The following is a 16,710-nucleotide window of genomic DNA, read 5'->3' as shown; positions in this document are numbered from 1 at the left end:
TGTGCGCCACCACTGATTAAAAAAAAAAAAAAAAAAAAAAAAAAGCGGTAAAGCATACATTCTTGTAACAGTTTCTGCTGCGGCGTCAACTGCCACCAGATGGCAGCATCGGATGTTAGTTGTAAGCTGCTCTGGTCTGTTGATGCCAAGCAATATGAAACACAGTTAACAACATTACAGCATCTTGTACACAGTGGCGCACCACGTAGGCTCATCCCTACTGAACTACTGTCTATGTTCTCTCCCTACTGAACTACTTCCTGTCTGTGTTCTGCCAGGAGGTGAGAACAGGCTGTCTTTTAAGATTTCTGGGATCGGTACTGGCCCACTGCCTCAAGAATGCTTTCAGTTTTCGTTTCACAAAACTAGATAAAAACAGAAAGCATTTCCGTAGCTGTCGCAGAATTAATCATCAGGAGCCCATTGCTCTTGGATATAAAGGGAAACAAATACAACATCTGCTGAACCTTCCCCAATGCCACAGGCTAGGAGAAAGAAACCAGGGGAGTTTCTCCAATGTTGCTCTTGGGACCCATCTGGGATTCCTCAGCTGCAGAAGAAAGCAATTGGGGAACTGGCAATATAGGAACTGGGTCTACCGTAAAGTGTGTGAACTTGAAGGGAGAGGCAGAAGAATGGTTCTGTTTTCATGATCTGCAGAAACAGCTGGCACACCCCATGGAGGCTATAGTAGTGGTACAGACACTATTGAGGCTGATGTGGGGTTTACAGTTTCTTGCAAAGCTCCTGTGTCTTTTCAGATCAGCCAGCCCAGGAAAGATAGACACAGAACAGCTTCATAACTCCAGTTAAGTTCAACCTCAAAGCCTCATGCAGGGACTGACCGGATCACAGAGGAGGATGTCAAAAAATTCAAAGGCAGAAGATGTATGTCACTGGGTTTACTGGATATTGGATGGACTCAGTCCTACAGCCACATATAGCCAACTCTATGATGTATGGCCACCTTCAGAGCCCCTTGCTTGGGGGGCCAAACATTCTGGAGGAGGCTGGTGGCTAACAGGATCTCAGCTGTCACTGCTGCAGCTATGAGCTTAGCTGGCCATACTTTCATACCTGTAACCAGCAAGGAATCAAAGAGCACATGCTTACGAGCCCCTGAGAGTCCACACACATTCAGGGAGTTTATTACACAGACAACACGGAACAGATCAGTTCCTCATGCCTCCAGGCCCACAGAAAGAAAGACATCCAATCTGAATACCAGTTATGACTACCAGCAGATGCAGTGGCTCACTCTGCTAGGGTAGAGACAAACTCTAAAGGAGCTCTCAGATGGTGCAGCCTGTGGCTAGGTGGGAAACTCTGAGCTCAGCTGGAACCAAACTCGGGAGATGGATGAGTATTTTGCAGTGTGTGTTGTTCTGTGAGGCATCCACAAGCATCTCTCCAAGAATCAGCTCAGGTGGTGGTAACAGTCCTGCCTGCATGGCCTCATGGGAAACACGCAAGGCTACCAGGGGACCATGTGAACCTCATCCTGGATTTCCCCGGAGTGAATCTACTCTTTGTAAGCCATTCCAGTGGGAGTGACCCTAACTCACCCCATCACAGGGCACGACAAAGGCCTGAGCACAGGCTCCCACAGCTTTGTTCACAATAACTGATTCTCGTAAGAGTGAGGCCCACCTGCCTAGAACCCTTCCAGAAATTTTCAGATAAGCCACGAAGCATCCTTTTTAATCTTCTGAGACAGACACAAATTTTTAATACAGATATCCTTTTCTGTCCTTATTCTCATCATCCTACAGAGATCTTCAGAAACTTCATCTTCAGAAACTCCTGTGACTGCTAATTCCCTCTTCTGCTTTCTATGAAAATTTAGTGATTTTTCTAGACTTGTAGTAACAGAAAAAACACTAGGCTTTTCCTCTCTCTCTCTCTCTCTCTCTCTCTCTCTCTCTCTTGCTTTCTCTCTCTCTCTCTCTCTCTCTCAAAATATGTACAAAGCTAATTCAAAAAAGAACATTCAGATGATTAGTCCTGTGGTACAATTTCTGACTTTTTTTCACTCTTGTATCACTCTTTTTTAATGTTTTATTTATTTTATGTATGCAAGCACATTGTAGCTCTCTTCAGATGCAATGGAAAAGGGCATCAGATCCCATTACAGAGAGCTGTGAGCCACCATGTGGCTCCTGGGAACTGAACTCAAGACCTCTGGAAGAGCAGCTAATGCTCCTAACTACTGAGCTATCTCCAGCTCCTATGCTGTGTGTCTCTTGAATATTTTTTCTTTAAAAACCTGTACTTCTCCTTCCTCCCCCACAAGACTATTACTGGCTGTCCTGGTTAACAGTAATGGAGTTTGGAAAGCATCCTATGGGACTCTTGATTTCACAATCAATTTGCCCATATGGAAATTTCTATAATAAAATAAAGCCCCATGGTAAAAGAAAGTTCAACAACTCCTTTAGCCTACCCCTTTCTTCACTTACCAGTTTGTCATCTCTAAGAATTTTCCAACTGTTCCAAGCAGCATGCAAAGTACTTTATTTTGGTCTTCCTCCCCTCCCCCATCCATCCAGTGAAATATATTCTTATTTTTTTTTTATATAAAACCATAGCCAAAGTTGTATTTGCTAAAAAGAGTGACAGGTGCTGTTCTGATAATGCCTGAGTCGCACTTTCTGGTCCCTTCACGCAGCCAGTCCTTGAAGCTCAGGCAAACAGAACCCAAAACCTCTGTGAGATGCACTAATTCATACCTAGAGCTTCAGTCTTCAAAAGAATCCTTGTAATTTTTTATTTGTATGTTTTTTACTCCAACCTATTTTTTAAAAATAATCATTTTTTACTCCTTTACAAATTTATTTTGAAAGACTCCAGAGAGTCTTCATAGCTGCCTTATTTATAATAGGCAGAAGATGGAAAGAACCCAGATGTCCCTCAACAGAGGAATGGATACAGAAACGGTGGTATATATACACAATGGAGTACTATTCAGCTATTAAAAACAATGAATTCATGAAATTCTTAGGCAAATGGATGGAGCTAGAAAGTGTCATCCTGAGTGAGGCAACCCAATCACAAAAGAACACACGTGGTATGCACTCACTAATAAGCAGATGTTAGCACCAAAGCCCAAAATGAACAAGTTACAATTCACCCAGCACAGGAAGCTCAAGAAGAAGGAGGACTTAAGTGAGGGTGCTTTGGTTCCTCTGAGAAAGGGAACAAAATACAGGAACAATAAGGGAGACAATGTGTGGAGCAGAGACTGAATTAAGGCCACTCAGAGGCTACCCTACCTGAGGATTCATCCTATAAACAGTCAGCAAACCCCAACACTTTTATGGATGACAAGAAGTGTATACCAAAAGGAGCATGCCATGGTTGTCTCCAGAGGGGCCCTGCCAGAGCCTTACAAATACAGAGGCGGATGCTATTAACCAACTATTGGACTGGGCATGGGGTCCTCAATGGAGGAGCTGGAGGACGGTCCAGAGGAGCTGAAGGGGTTTACAGCCCCATGGGAAGAATGATGATTTCAGCCACTTAGATGCCCCAAGACTCCCAGGGACTGAACCATCAACCAAGGGATACACATAGTTCCAGCCAAAAATGTGGCAGAGGAAGGCCTTGTTGGGCATCAGTGGGAGGAACGGTCCTTGGTCAGGTAAAGGCTCTATAGAGGCCCCAACAAAGGGAAACCGAGGTGGGGAAGGAGGGAGTGTGTTGGGGCATATACATGGAGGCAGGGGGAAGGAGGAGGGGGAGGGGTTGGGGGTCTCAGGGGAGGGGGGATATTGGGAAAGGTTTTACCATTGGCAATGTAAATGAAGACGATATTCAATTTAAAAAAAAGACCCCAGAGAGGTCAAGGGCCTCCCTCAGTAAAGTTTCAGCAAAGACTCATACAGGGACAGCTGCCCCTAGTGAGTTCTTGTCAGGCTGTGGCTGCATTTTACACAAAATTCCATTGCATTTCCTAAGCATTTCTGATTCTTTTTCACATTTTAAAAAACATAATAACTCCACTGAGATTGTATATGTGGAAGGCACTGTGTTTTTTTAAAAACTCTGTCTCAATCGTTTTTTTAAATTTTGGCCTTCATTACAAGCTACCCCGCTCCCTGCCCCCCCCCTCCCCCAGTTAGCGTTGGTCAGCATTTTATACCACACGGTTTTCGCTTTGGCAAGAAATTATAGTCCTTCCTAATGTGCGGGACTTTTGAAAATGTGAAACAAGTCATGACATGTAGACCAACAAAACCAGTGTGGGACCAAGCATTTGTTAGAACTCCCCAAGTGGTGTAATCCCCATGTGTTTAAAGACTGAGAACCATTGCCCAGAGATTCTGTCCTCCCTCCTTCCCTCCCTCCCTCCTTCCCTCCCTCTTCCCCTCTCTCTCTTCTTCCTTTCTCTCTCTCCCTCCCTTTCTCAATTTCTCTCTCTCTCTCTCCCTCTCTCTCTCTCTCCATCCCCCAAGGCTTCTTTAAGAACAAAATGATGTGATGGGCTCACAGTCAACAGCATCAATGAACACCATCATCTTCCCTTCATCACTCCCCTGGCCCCACCCTTTACACTTGCAGCCCCTCCTCAGTATGCGAAGAACTTAATCCTTGCCCTGCTGGCACAGGCTCAGGTTCTTCTGGTCTACCCCCTTCCCTATGCTCGCCCTATCCTTGGTCAGGGAGCCCAGAGCAGTGACAGGAACAGAGTGAAAAGGAACTCGGGAAAAGGATGAAGGGGGGGGGGAGGGGTTTCATAGCCCTGGGCAACAAAATGGAGCCTGGGGGCAGAGGAAAAGATAGAGGCCGGCAGCCCCTGGGAAGGGAGCCGCTGCAACCCTACATTCCTCTCCATTGGAAATAATCAGTACTTAATTGTTTGCCCTCTGGCGATGGTTACATAACCACACTGGGCTCACATCCGTCTCCAGCTCAAGCTGCTCTGCCTCAGAGTGGGCTTTGAGCACTGCAGAAATATGTTCTCCGTGCTCCCTCTCAAGTTCAGCTCTTTGGTTTCTTTTCCAGACCTGCAGCAGGGTCTCTCTGAATATTCCTGAACGTTGTTGTCCACATCCTCCACACACTTCTGCAGCAGAAACCACAGCTTACACACATTCTTGAAACCAAGCTACAGGTCCTCCAAGTGGCAAACAGTCCGCCACCTGAACCTTTCTGAAGAGAACGCCCAGGGTGAGCCTCACATTGGCCGGGGATTCTCTACTGTCTGAGCAGCTTGGCAAACTGCTTGAGTTCTTCTCGGGACTTGGTCCCCACCCCCCCCCCCTTTTCTACCGTCTCAACTCTGGGCCCAGGGGAGGCCCCTTCCAAGTTGTTCTTTTCTCCTCTTCCTGCCTGGATCTTAGGCTATAAACATCTGGTCCAACTCGTGGCATTAGATCCACTCCAACCGGAAATCTATAGTCTGCCGCTCAACCATGGACCTCATACAGCAGGGGACATAGGGGCATCCCCAAGATCTCTAAGCCTTGGTTGGCCCACTAGGAGGGTCTTTGAAAGCTTAGTCATGTCTGAGAGTCCACCCAGCCCACCAGCTCGAGCCCTCCTGACCCATCACTCCTGGTGAGAATAAGAAGGCAAAGTCTGAAGCTAGATGTGCCTCTATGCGGAAGGCAGGTGCGCCAAGCTCAGGCCTGATGGAAGCAGGCTCACCTAGAGATACAGAAATAAATTTTTTATATTGACCACTGAAAAATTAGTTTTCTACATTTCCTTACTGGGCAAGTGCTTTTCAAGAATAGCAAGTGTATGCAGATGTGCATTTTTCTTGAAAGTACCGCCATTACTTGAGCTACTTTGAGAGCTTTTTCTTGGAATTGATCTTAGTCAGTTTTTCAGCTACCATTAAAAAATTCTTTTCATTGCCCAGCGCAGGATTGTGGAGAAGCCATAGATCTGTATACACTAGAGGAGAGTATCTTTCCACAGCAGAGCCTGTATTCATAGTGGAATAGAATAGGCACGCAGAGCTTGGAGGTCTCCTAGCAGGGCTGTTACTTGTGACCACTGCCTTTAAAGCCCTGGTTCTCAAACTGTGGGTCGCGACCCCTGTGGGTCAAACAATTTTTTTCATGGGGGTCTCCTATGAGTGTCAGAAAACACAAATGTTTACATTATGATTCATAACAGTAGCACATTTACATTTAAGAGGTTGAAACAAGAATAATTTTATGTCTGGGAGTCACCAAAACATAAGGAACCATATTAAAGGATGAAAGCATTAGGAAGGTTGAGAACCATTGCTCTGAAGACGTCCATCTTACTTTACCAATGATTAGAATCATAAAGGAGGGCAGGGTTAGAACTTGTTACCTTCCTTCTGGAGCTTCAGACTCCATGCCCTAAGTTTCCATTCAGTCATCTAAGTCCCGCTCTCTCTTAGATACCCCAATCTTCACTCCAGCCCCTCCATAATCAAGTACTTCATACTTACACAGTAAATTCTGGAACCCCCTACAGTTACAAGTCTCCCCTGCATGCTCCATCTTTTTGCTGAATACTTCCTTCCCTTCTTGATCTAACTAAAAACTAGCTATTCTCCAAGGATACAACTTTCTCAACTCCTATGGTATCTTAATACCTACAGAAGTTGTCCAGGAAATGCTAACTACAACCATGATGGCACCATGATGGCACCATTGACCACAATTTAGACCTTGGGCAGGAGGCCATGCTGAGAGATCAGTGGACATTGTTAAGATCCATATCGGTTTTCATATATGGGGATTTCTGAGGAGTAATAGAAAAATAAAAAAGCATCACACTGTTATGATACATGGTCCTTGGGTCAAGCAAAAGACCATGTCTTCAGACTGTAATTAAAGTTTGGGATCGCCCATTCATCAAACATGAAAGTTCTGACCACAGTCTCTTGATGCAGAAATGAACAATGAAAGAAAAGACTTTGCAAGGCGAGAGGAAGCGCAATAACCACCAAAGGGCAGAAGATTTGAAGAGGAACGTGAAGAAAAAGAGAGACTGGAGAAGAGACCACTGCTCTTGATTGGTGGTCGGAGAAAAATCAGCTGTTCTGAATTATCTAGAAATGACAAAGTCGGGGAATTCAGAGGAGGCTTTTAGACATGAAAAGTTAAAAAGAGGAAGAAACAGGCAAAATGAGAAAACGATCGACGGAGAGGTAAATTCCACGGCTGCAGGAGAGCAAAAGGCAAGTCGGTCTCACCAAACAAATCAGAACAAATCCGAGGGGAGGACAGAGGCAGAGCTCACAGGCCCCATTTCTGAAAGCTCTGTCACCCCTGCACCAGTGGAAAGAAAAGCCCTCAGTACTTGCTGCTCACCGTGAGAATCCCCACTCTTGCCACCTCGAATTCATAGACTGTGAACAGAGAATAGAGGTGAGCCAAAGAAAAGCTGAAAATACCAATGGCCAACAAATACCTGGGGGTGGAGGTGGGGATGGGGTGGGTGTGGGGATGGGTGTGGGGATGGGGTGGGGATGGGTGTGGGGATGGATGTGGGGATGGGGTGGGGAAGGGGGTGGAGATGGGGTCGGGAAGGGGGCAGGGAGGGGGGTGGGGAGGGGTTCAGTAGTTTTAGCCTTCAGGGAATGTAAATTGAAAGTGCTTTGGGATTCCACTCCAGACCAGGTAAGGGATGTGGGGAAAGAGACCTCATTACACAGTCCCAAAGAGATGCAAACTGGTATATAGCCATCACAGACGTCAGTATAGAGAGACCTCAAGAAACTAAAATAGTGCACTACATGATCCGGCTGAGCTACACTTGGGTCTATAACTGAAGGATTCTAAGTCAACAAACCACAGAGGTATTTACATATCTGTGTTTGATGCCTTACTAATCATAACAGCTTAAAATATGGAACCAGCCTAGGTTCATCAATAGATAAGTTCATAAAGAAAGCATGTGTCTCCCCCACACACATTCGAGTGCACACACACACAGATGCACATACACAATAGACACACGCAGACACACACAGACACACATACAGAAACATGCACAACACACACAAAGACACATACAGACACACACACACACACACACACACACACACACACACGCACTTTTATCCAGTTATAACGAAGGATACGATTGTTATTTGCAGGCAAGCAGATGGGGACTGGAGGCGGTAATAGAAAACAAAATAATCCAGACTCAAGAAGACAAATAAGAAAGACAAACATTTCATATTTTCCCTGAAATGGATGTTGAAGGAGAGAGAAGGAATGCAGAGAGAGGGGAAAGGGAGTGAGGAGAAAGGGTTAACAGAAGGAAAGAGATAAAATTATCTCTTATAAATTTTCCCTCCTATATGGATTATATATATATAATAAGACATGAAAACAGACCATGGGATATTTGAGAGAAGAAAGGGGTCCAACATGAAGCAGAGGGAATAAAGAAAAAGGATATTAAGAATGAATGTGATCAAATTACAATGTTATAGATGCGTGAAGATGTCAAAATTAAACCTGTTACTTTGGACAATAACTGAAAATGGAAAAAAAGTAAAAAATTTAAAAGAAAGGAATGTTACTTTGGACAATAACTGAAAATGGAAAAAAAGTAAAATTTTAAAAGAAAGGAAAGCTGGTGTGGTGGTCTGAAGCCCATGCACCCTGTACTCATACACTCGTGCGCACGCGCGCGCGCACACACACACACACACACATGCACGCATGTCTTGGGCTTGTGGATCAGTTGCAGTCTCGGCTACTACTCCAGCACCATGCCTGTTCGCCTGCTGCCAAGGTCCTCACCATAATGGTTATGAACCCACCTCTGACACTGTAATCAAACCCTCAATTAAATGCTATGTGTTTTATAAGTTGCCTTGGTCAGAGTGTGTCTTCACAGCAACAGAAATGTAGCTAAGGCAGGAAGGAAGAGGAATAAAGAGCTTCCATATTAGCTTGCCTTCTGCTGGGAAACTCGTAGATGTTACAGATTGATGGCTTTCCTGACTAGAGTATAGTCAAGTAAATAAATTCCGTGTTTGTGGATATATCTTCCTCCCTGTCTTTTACGGGATGTGGTGGTCGGAATGGGAGTGGCTCCAGAGGCTCGCATATTTGAATACTTAGTCCCCAGGTGGTGGAACAGTTTGGGAAGGATTAGGAGGTATGGTCTTGTTGGAGGAACTGTGACACTGAGGGTGGGCTTTAAGGCTTTGTAAGGACTGTGCGATTGATTACCAGTGTGTTCTCTGTCTTGTGGCTGCACCTCAACATGGGATCCTTCACTAGAATGACCAGTTCTAGCCCTCCTAAGCCATAAGCCAAAGTAAATGCTTTCTTTTATAAGTTGCCTTGGTCGCTGTGTTTTAATCACAATAATAGAAAAGTATGATATTAGAAAAGAAGAAATAAAAGGAGGAGGAGGGGGAAAAGGAGAAGAAGGAGGGGAGGAGGAGGGGAGGAGGGGAGGAGGAAGAGGAGAAGAAGGAGGAACAGGAGGAACAGGAGAAGGAGGAGGAGAAGGAGGAGAGGAAGAGGAGGAGGAGGTCTGCTCTGTGGTGCTCTGGAAAGACAAAATGACCTGTTTGCTTTCCAGCCATCAATTGTAGCTATTGATTTCTGTAGTGCCATCCTGAAGGGAATACAAACCAGTAGCATGAGATCTCTGAATCAAGCCCTGGATGTAATTGAGGACCGTGGACTCCATCTGGCAGTTCCAGAGGGCTCCTAGTCCCAGCAAGTCCTGTCACTAGACTCCTTCTCAGAGCCCTTTCAGAGGTTTATGTGGTGTGTGTGTGTGTGTGTGTGTGTGTGTGTGTGTGTGTGTTGGGGGTTCTGAGAACCACTGATCACCAGATTTTTTTTAAAGATTTATTTATTTTATTGTGTGTAAGCATACTGTAGCTGTCTTCAGACACTCCAAAAGAGTGGCGTCAGATCTTGTTACGGATGGTTTGAGCCACCATGTGGTTGCTTTGAGCCACCATGTGGTTGCTGGGATTTGAACTCAGGACCTTTGGAAGAGCAGTCGGTGTGCTTAACTGCTGAGCCATCTCTCCAGGCCCCTGTAATATTCATCATCTGTGGATCTTGTTAAAATGCATGTGCTGATTTAGTAGGTGATGCTGGTCCTTCTCAAGGGAAGCAGTAGATTCAAAAAAAAAAAAAAAAAAAAAAGCAGTTGCTCACCTCCTATTACCTGGAATGTTAGGGACAATGGCTTGTTAGAAAACTCACTAACTAGAAGTGTGAGTTATTTATGACCTGAGCCATGGAGATGTGGGTTTTTTTGTTTTTTGTTTTTTGTTTTTAACCCAAATTTGTTTTGCTTTTTAATTTTAGTTGCATGTCAAAGTCATAAAACCCATATTCTTGGTTTCTCTTGGGGCACAGCAGTAGCAACTACAACAGGAGAGGATGTTGCAATCCCAGGCTGCCTTCCCGCCCTTCCGGGAAGCAGCTACTTCGGACCATTCTCTCTGCTAAACTCCAGTGGAAGCTTTGTTTTCCTCCTCACCCACCAGGACAGGTCTTCTTAATTTTGCCTTTTACACAACACATTTCCTTCCTTAGCTGCAGTGACCTGCTCTTCTGTCTCTTCCCATTACCCTCTGTTTGATAAAATCAATTGAAGTGCCCTGTACAGTCTTCTGAAAATACAGCATTTTTTTCTCTCCCCAAACTTAAGAGTGGCAAGCGTTTCCTGGATACCACTCTCTGTTCAAATACCCCTTCCTCGGAGTATTCCAGCGACAGCAGGCTCTCATCTACCACACTGTAATTTTGCTTACTTTGGGGCCTCGTGCATTCTCTGAGACCCCACAAAGACCTTGGTCTTTATTTACTTCTGTCTTCCCATGGTGATACTTTGTCACATAGGAGATTTTCGTTTTTTGTTGTTTTAGTTTATTTATTTGTTTGTTTGTTTGTTTGTTTGTTTTTCAAAACAGGGTTTCTCTGTGTATTCCTGACTGCCCTGGAATTCACTCTGTAGACCAGGCTGGCCTCGAACTCAGAAATCCACCTGTCTCTGCCTCCCAAATGCTGGGATTACATATATATATATATATATTTTTTTTTTACACTCCATATTTTATCTCCCTGCGCCCCGTCTACCCTCTGACTGTTCCACATCCCATACCTCCTCTCCACCCTGTCTCCATGTGGATATCCCCACCCCCACCCCACCTAAACTCCCTGGGGCCTCCAGTCTCTTGAGGGTTAGGTGCATCATCTCTGAATGAACACAGATGCTGTAGTCTTCTGCTGTATGTGCGCTGGGGGCCTCATATCAGCTGGTGTATGCTGCCTGGTTGCTGGTCCAGTGTTTGAGAGATCTCGGGGGGGGGGGGGGGGTCCAGATTAATTGAGACTGCTGGTCTTCCTACAGGGTCTCCCTTCTCACAGAGGAGATTTTTTTCAATGGGTTTGTCAAGTAACTAATGAATTCCTTCTCATCTTTTACATTCTTGTGAGCTCCCCTTTGATAACAAATCATGAGTGTTTTCTTACTTACAGCCTGCAAGTTAATTCTCCATATACCTATCTACTGGGCTTCTTTGAGCTTTTTCTTCTCATCTGAACTGTAATTTTGCTGTTGTAGTCTCAACTTATAGAGCATTATCTAGCTAGTGCTGTATAAATATAAGCCACTTCCAACTAAACAGTTCTGACTAGAATTAATCATATAAGTTCACAGCATGACTTCCCTGCCCCCATTTTGTTTCTCTGATGCAGGCTCTCCTTAAGAAAACTCACAAAGTACCCCAGGTCTGTCAAAAACTTGCAATCCTCCTGCTACTAACGGGCTAGAGAACAGGTATGTAACTACGCTTGATGAGATCGGTTTTAAAACACTTTTATGTTTTCTCACACTAACCCTACAACATAAATGTGCAGCAGCGTATTGCCCTTTCTTTATAGCATTTAGAAGCTATCATGAAATGTCTCTCTCTTAAAGCAGGAAGCAAAAGGAACAGAAGCGTGAGGTAAACCTTGGCTGTTCCTACCTAAGCTCTCTGAGTGGAAGAGGTGCCTGGCCCTCCCGGGACCCACGCCTCGCTCTGGCTGGGGCCAAATGCTCTGCTCTGCTCTTCTCTACCCCTCAGTGCTTTACTGGAGCTGAAACCTGAGCACACCCAATTAACATGTGTTAGAGCTAAGGGGCGATCTAGTCCTCGGACTACTCTAAATGATCCCACGTTGCTTCTGTCCCTTTTAAAGTGGAATACAACTGCTTTCTAAATCAGCACCGTGCAAACATTAGGACGCTGTAGCCCTTAAGACCTTTCCTCCCCCAAAAAGTCCTGTGCCAGGGTCTGGAATTCCACTGGGAATTCATTGGCACTCACTGCAGAGGGTGACTCTTGAAACCCAACCACAGTGATCTCACTGGGCAGTGTGAGAAAGTGTCATCTGTGGACCGTGAGTGACCTCACCACTGTCAGGTCAGTGAACGCTCAGTAGCTACTCCGTGCCTTAGAAATGCACGACAGGGCCTCTCAGGAGACACCGGGGAAAGGGGATAACATGTGCACTATAAAGAAAGAAAATATCCAATAAAAAGAAAGAGAGAAAGAAAGAAGGAAGGAAAGAAAGAGAGAAAGAAAAGATAGATAAAGATAGATGGGTGAGAGTCAACAACTTAGCAAGCTCCCTTGCTGAAATCAACTCAGTACAAATCCATGGAAAACGGCAGTGATGGAGAAATAAACTAAACAATGCCAGTGGGCAATGGCGGGGCGAGAAAAAAACAAAACACTCATGCATTGGAAAGACTCCAGTGTGTGTGGGAGGGGTGAGGGGGGATGGCACAGCACCACAGCAGCAAGAGTCACCTCTCTCACTCAAAATCACTTCTTTAAAATGTGGTCACAAGAACACACCTATTTATGAAAACAGGTAGAGGCCATGCACCCTCGCGAGGGCCCAGGAAGCAGGGGGAAGAACACGGAGCACAAGCCCACGGACGCTGGCTGTGTGTCTGGGAGAAGATGAGAAAGTCTAACCTCCAGAGTCCACACATGCTCCAAGCTTAGTGACGCCCCACAGTGGGTTCTCTGTGATTCTGCCCCTCTTCTAAGGAGGTGGGAACAGGTCTCCTCTCCCTCCTGGGAAAGGTGAAGCGCTTTCTGCTGCCCTCTCTACATAACTCTATTAGCACAATTTCTACCAAGGACTTGTCCAGGATAATTTTTTTTTTTTTGCTGTAAATATATTATTTGTTGTAAAAATTAAACGTAAAGATCATATATTGGCCAACAGTTACTATAGACACTTATATTACAAGCACTAATCTGGAAGCAACACAAGGAACTGGTAAGCAAATCTGAAAGTTGGAGAATGAAAAGATTTTTAGCCTTGATGGTTTTTTTTTTTAAATTATTTCCTTAAAAGTAGAAAGAACTCATATCTTATAATTATAGAAAAGGGTTGAAATCAGTTGGAGGTGCACGTTCTCCAAACTATTCCTCTCACCTCAACCCATGTCTGGACGGAATCATAAGAACAAGACCCCCATCCCCCCACCACACTTTTTGTCTACAAGGTTACAAGGTGGGGCATTTCCAAGAAGGGCATAGGATTCAATTCAACAGAGCGAGAAATATAAGATCAGAAGTGTAAACAAGTGTGTGTGTGTGGGGGGACGCGCGTAATCACTGTCTTACCACCCAGCCACTTGTCGGAGATGTTCTGGAGCATCGTGACGGGGATGCAGAAGAAAGCAATAAGCAGATCACTGAGTGCCAGAGAGCAGATGAAGATGTTGGTGACGGTGCGCATGGCCTTGCTGCGGCTCACCACATAGATGACCAGAGAGTTGCCAAAGAGCGCCAAGGCAAAAATTAGAGCTCCTGCCAGCGCAAAGGCCAGTTTAGCGCGCGCGGGGAGCTCCGGAGTGTAGACCAGCGGTCGCAGCCCGTAGCGATGAATGAACTGCTCCCGAGTCAGGTTGTGCGCACTCAGCAGCCGGGAGAACTGCTCCGCGGTGATGTTGAGCGCCTGCATGCTGTGCTCAGAGTCCTGCCAGCCGCCTCCTCTGGCTGTTCCAAGTCTAAGTCTCAGCTGACAGTGCAGAGCCCAGGAGAAGCAAGGCGGCGCCCAGATTTAACTTGCCTGCAGGAGGAGGGGCCAGACGATCTCTCTCAACCAATGATTGAAGTTCGCCAAAGTTCTGCTATGGGTGGGAACGTGTGAGCCCAGAGCTTCTGACTCTGCCCTCTCTGGGCGTGAGGCTGCATCCTCAAGTCTGGAGAGCCACCTGGGGCAGCTGAGTATAGGGGCGGAGCCGCCATCCACCTGCTGTCAGCTCCACTTAGCCCTTGGTCAAGTTAGGTTGAAACTGTGAATTAAGTTTTCCGTTTCTCATTGCGTCTCTTGAGAAATAATGTGAGCCACGGCTACCCAACGCAATTTAAGACAAAATCACACGAGGAACTTAACTCGACACTCTCACTCTCTCTCTCTCTCTCTCTCTCTCTCTCTCTTTCTCTCTCTCTCCCCTCTCTCTCTGTGTATTAGCCCTAGCGACCATTGATCTTTCAAAGTAACACTCTGATGAGCCTTACCTGTTTATGTAATCACTTGCCAATTGCTGGATATTTTGGCCACTTACGGCTTTGTTAGATTACTTAAGAAGTTGCTATAAATGATGCATATATTTAATTTTTAAGGAGAATCCCCCAGTTATTTTCCAAGATTTCATTTCATATTTCTAGTGACAGTGCCTGAGCCTGAATTTTCCTCTCAGCCTTGCCAGCATTTGATTTTGTTAGTGTTTATTATTACTTAAGTGTGTGTGTGTGTGCGCGCGCGCACACGCGCGTGTGCATGCTCAGTGCTTGCACACGAGCGTGTATGTATAAAGAGGCCAAAACAAAAGTATCATCTTTCTCGATCACTCTTCCACTTACTGGGCTGAGATAGGCTCTCTCACTGTCCCCTAAGGCTGCCCTGTTAGCTAGGCTGGCAGTCCATCTATCCCTTGAGACCCCAAGGACCGGTTGTTTGTCTTTAAGCACAGTGTAGGGGAGGGGTGTTGGACACAGGCACCCCAGCTTCTTACGTAGATGCTTTGGTTACACTATGACCCTCATGATTGCCGAGAAAGCTCTCTTACCCACAGCGCCCATCAGTACCTGTAGTTAAAAGCCTAGCTGTGCTAATAGAGGTGTGGTGATCTCAGTGGGGTCACCTGTGCTTTCCAAAGGCCCAATGACACCGAATTCTCTTGTGCTTACTCCGATGACCTAGTTTCTCCTCCGCTGAAACGTTTCCACATGATTTGCCCATTTTCTAATTGAACTATTCACTTTATGTGTGTTTAGAGGCTCATTTAGGTTGTAGACTCGAGTCCTTTTTCAAGGAGGTGATTTGCAAACAACTGTCTTACAGTTTGCAGCTCAGTTGTTTTCTTACTAGCACCAGAATATATTTTAACTGTTGATTGCCTTGACTTTGCTTTAAGTTCTGTAGTTCATAACTAGCTATTGATTTTGTTCTTTGCTTTCTTGCTGATTTACTTTTAGTCTTGGCAGACCAGGCAATGGGTTTCACTTTCATAGCTTGTCTTTGTGGTTTTCTTATTCACTCCCTCCATCGTTGCCCTCCTACGCTCCTTAATCCTTCATATATCACCTCTTCCTGGCCACAGACAGATCACCTTGGCTTCTGTCACATATATTTTATCTCTTCTTTCCCATCCTGAAGACCTCTGTTTCCCCCCTACTTTCAGGATTCTCAGTACCCCCTCATACTAATACAGACACACACACACACACCTCACACCACACACACCACATACACACCATACACCACACACACACCATACATTTACCACACATACTACACAGATATGCATACCACACACCATACACACCACACATACACTACATACACACACACCACACACACACACACACACCACACACACCACACACACACCACACCATACACCACACACACACAATACACACACCACATATACACACACCACACCACACATCACATACCACACAAACTATACACAGACACCACATACACACACCACACACACATACCACATACACACACAACACACACACACAACACACACATACCATACACCACATACATACCACACATATACCACACACACTACACACCACATATACACACACCACACCACACATCACATACCACACAAACTATACACAGACACCACATACACACACCACACACACATACCACATACACACACAACACACACACACAACACACACATACCATACACCACATACATACCACACATATACCACACACACTACACACGCATGCATACCACACATCATACACACCACACCCACACACCCACACACACACCACACAAACACACATACCACACACACCATACACCACACACACACCACACACACCCACATACACACACCACACACACACTACACATACGTGCATACCACACACCATACACACCACACACACACCACATACACACACCACACACACACCACACACACACCACACACACACCACACACACACACCACACACACCACACATGACACACCACACAAACTACACACACACACACACACCACACACACACACATTCACACACTCCTGTGAATGGAGGAGGAAAACATGCAGAATTTCCAAGTCTGGTTTGTTTTGTTTCGAAGATCTTCAGTTATGCTTGTTTCCCTGACGTTCTTTCCCTTCTATCTTTAGAGCTAGGAAAACTCCACTCGTCTATTGCTTCCAGCCAAGGACACATT

General features: G+C 45.4%; 1 protein-coding gene across 1 annotated transcript in view; it reads right to left on the bottom strand.

The window, feature by feature from the left end:
• LOC127682392 (pyroglutamylated RF-amide peptide receptor) overlaps positions 1 to 13,946 on the bottom strand; it is a 49,030-nt gene extending 35,084 nt beyond the window's left edge. The window contains exon 1 of the mRNA XM_052178776.1: positions 13,607 to 13,946. Coding sequence (XP_052034736.1) covers positions 13,607 to 13,946 — 340 coding nt within the window. The remainder of the gene's footprint in view (positions 1 to 13,606) is intronic.
• Positions 13,947 to 16,710: the final 2,764 nt, after the last annotated feature.

Source organism: Apodemus sylvaticus, chromosome 4 (genome assembly GCF_947179515.1).
Source record: "Apodemus sylvaticus chromosome 4, mApoSyl1.1, whole genome shotgun sequence".
Classification (NCBI taxonomy): domain Eukaryota; kingdom Metazoa; phylum Chordata; class Mammalia; order Rodentia; family Muridae; genus Apodemus; species Apodemus sylvaticus.
Note: the sequence above shows the minus strand (reverse complement) of the source record. Positions and strands in the feature narration are given on the sequence as shown.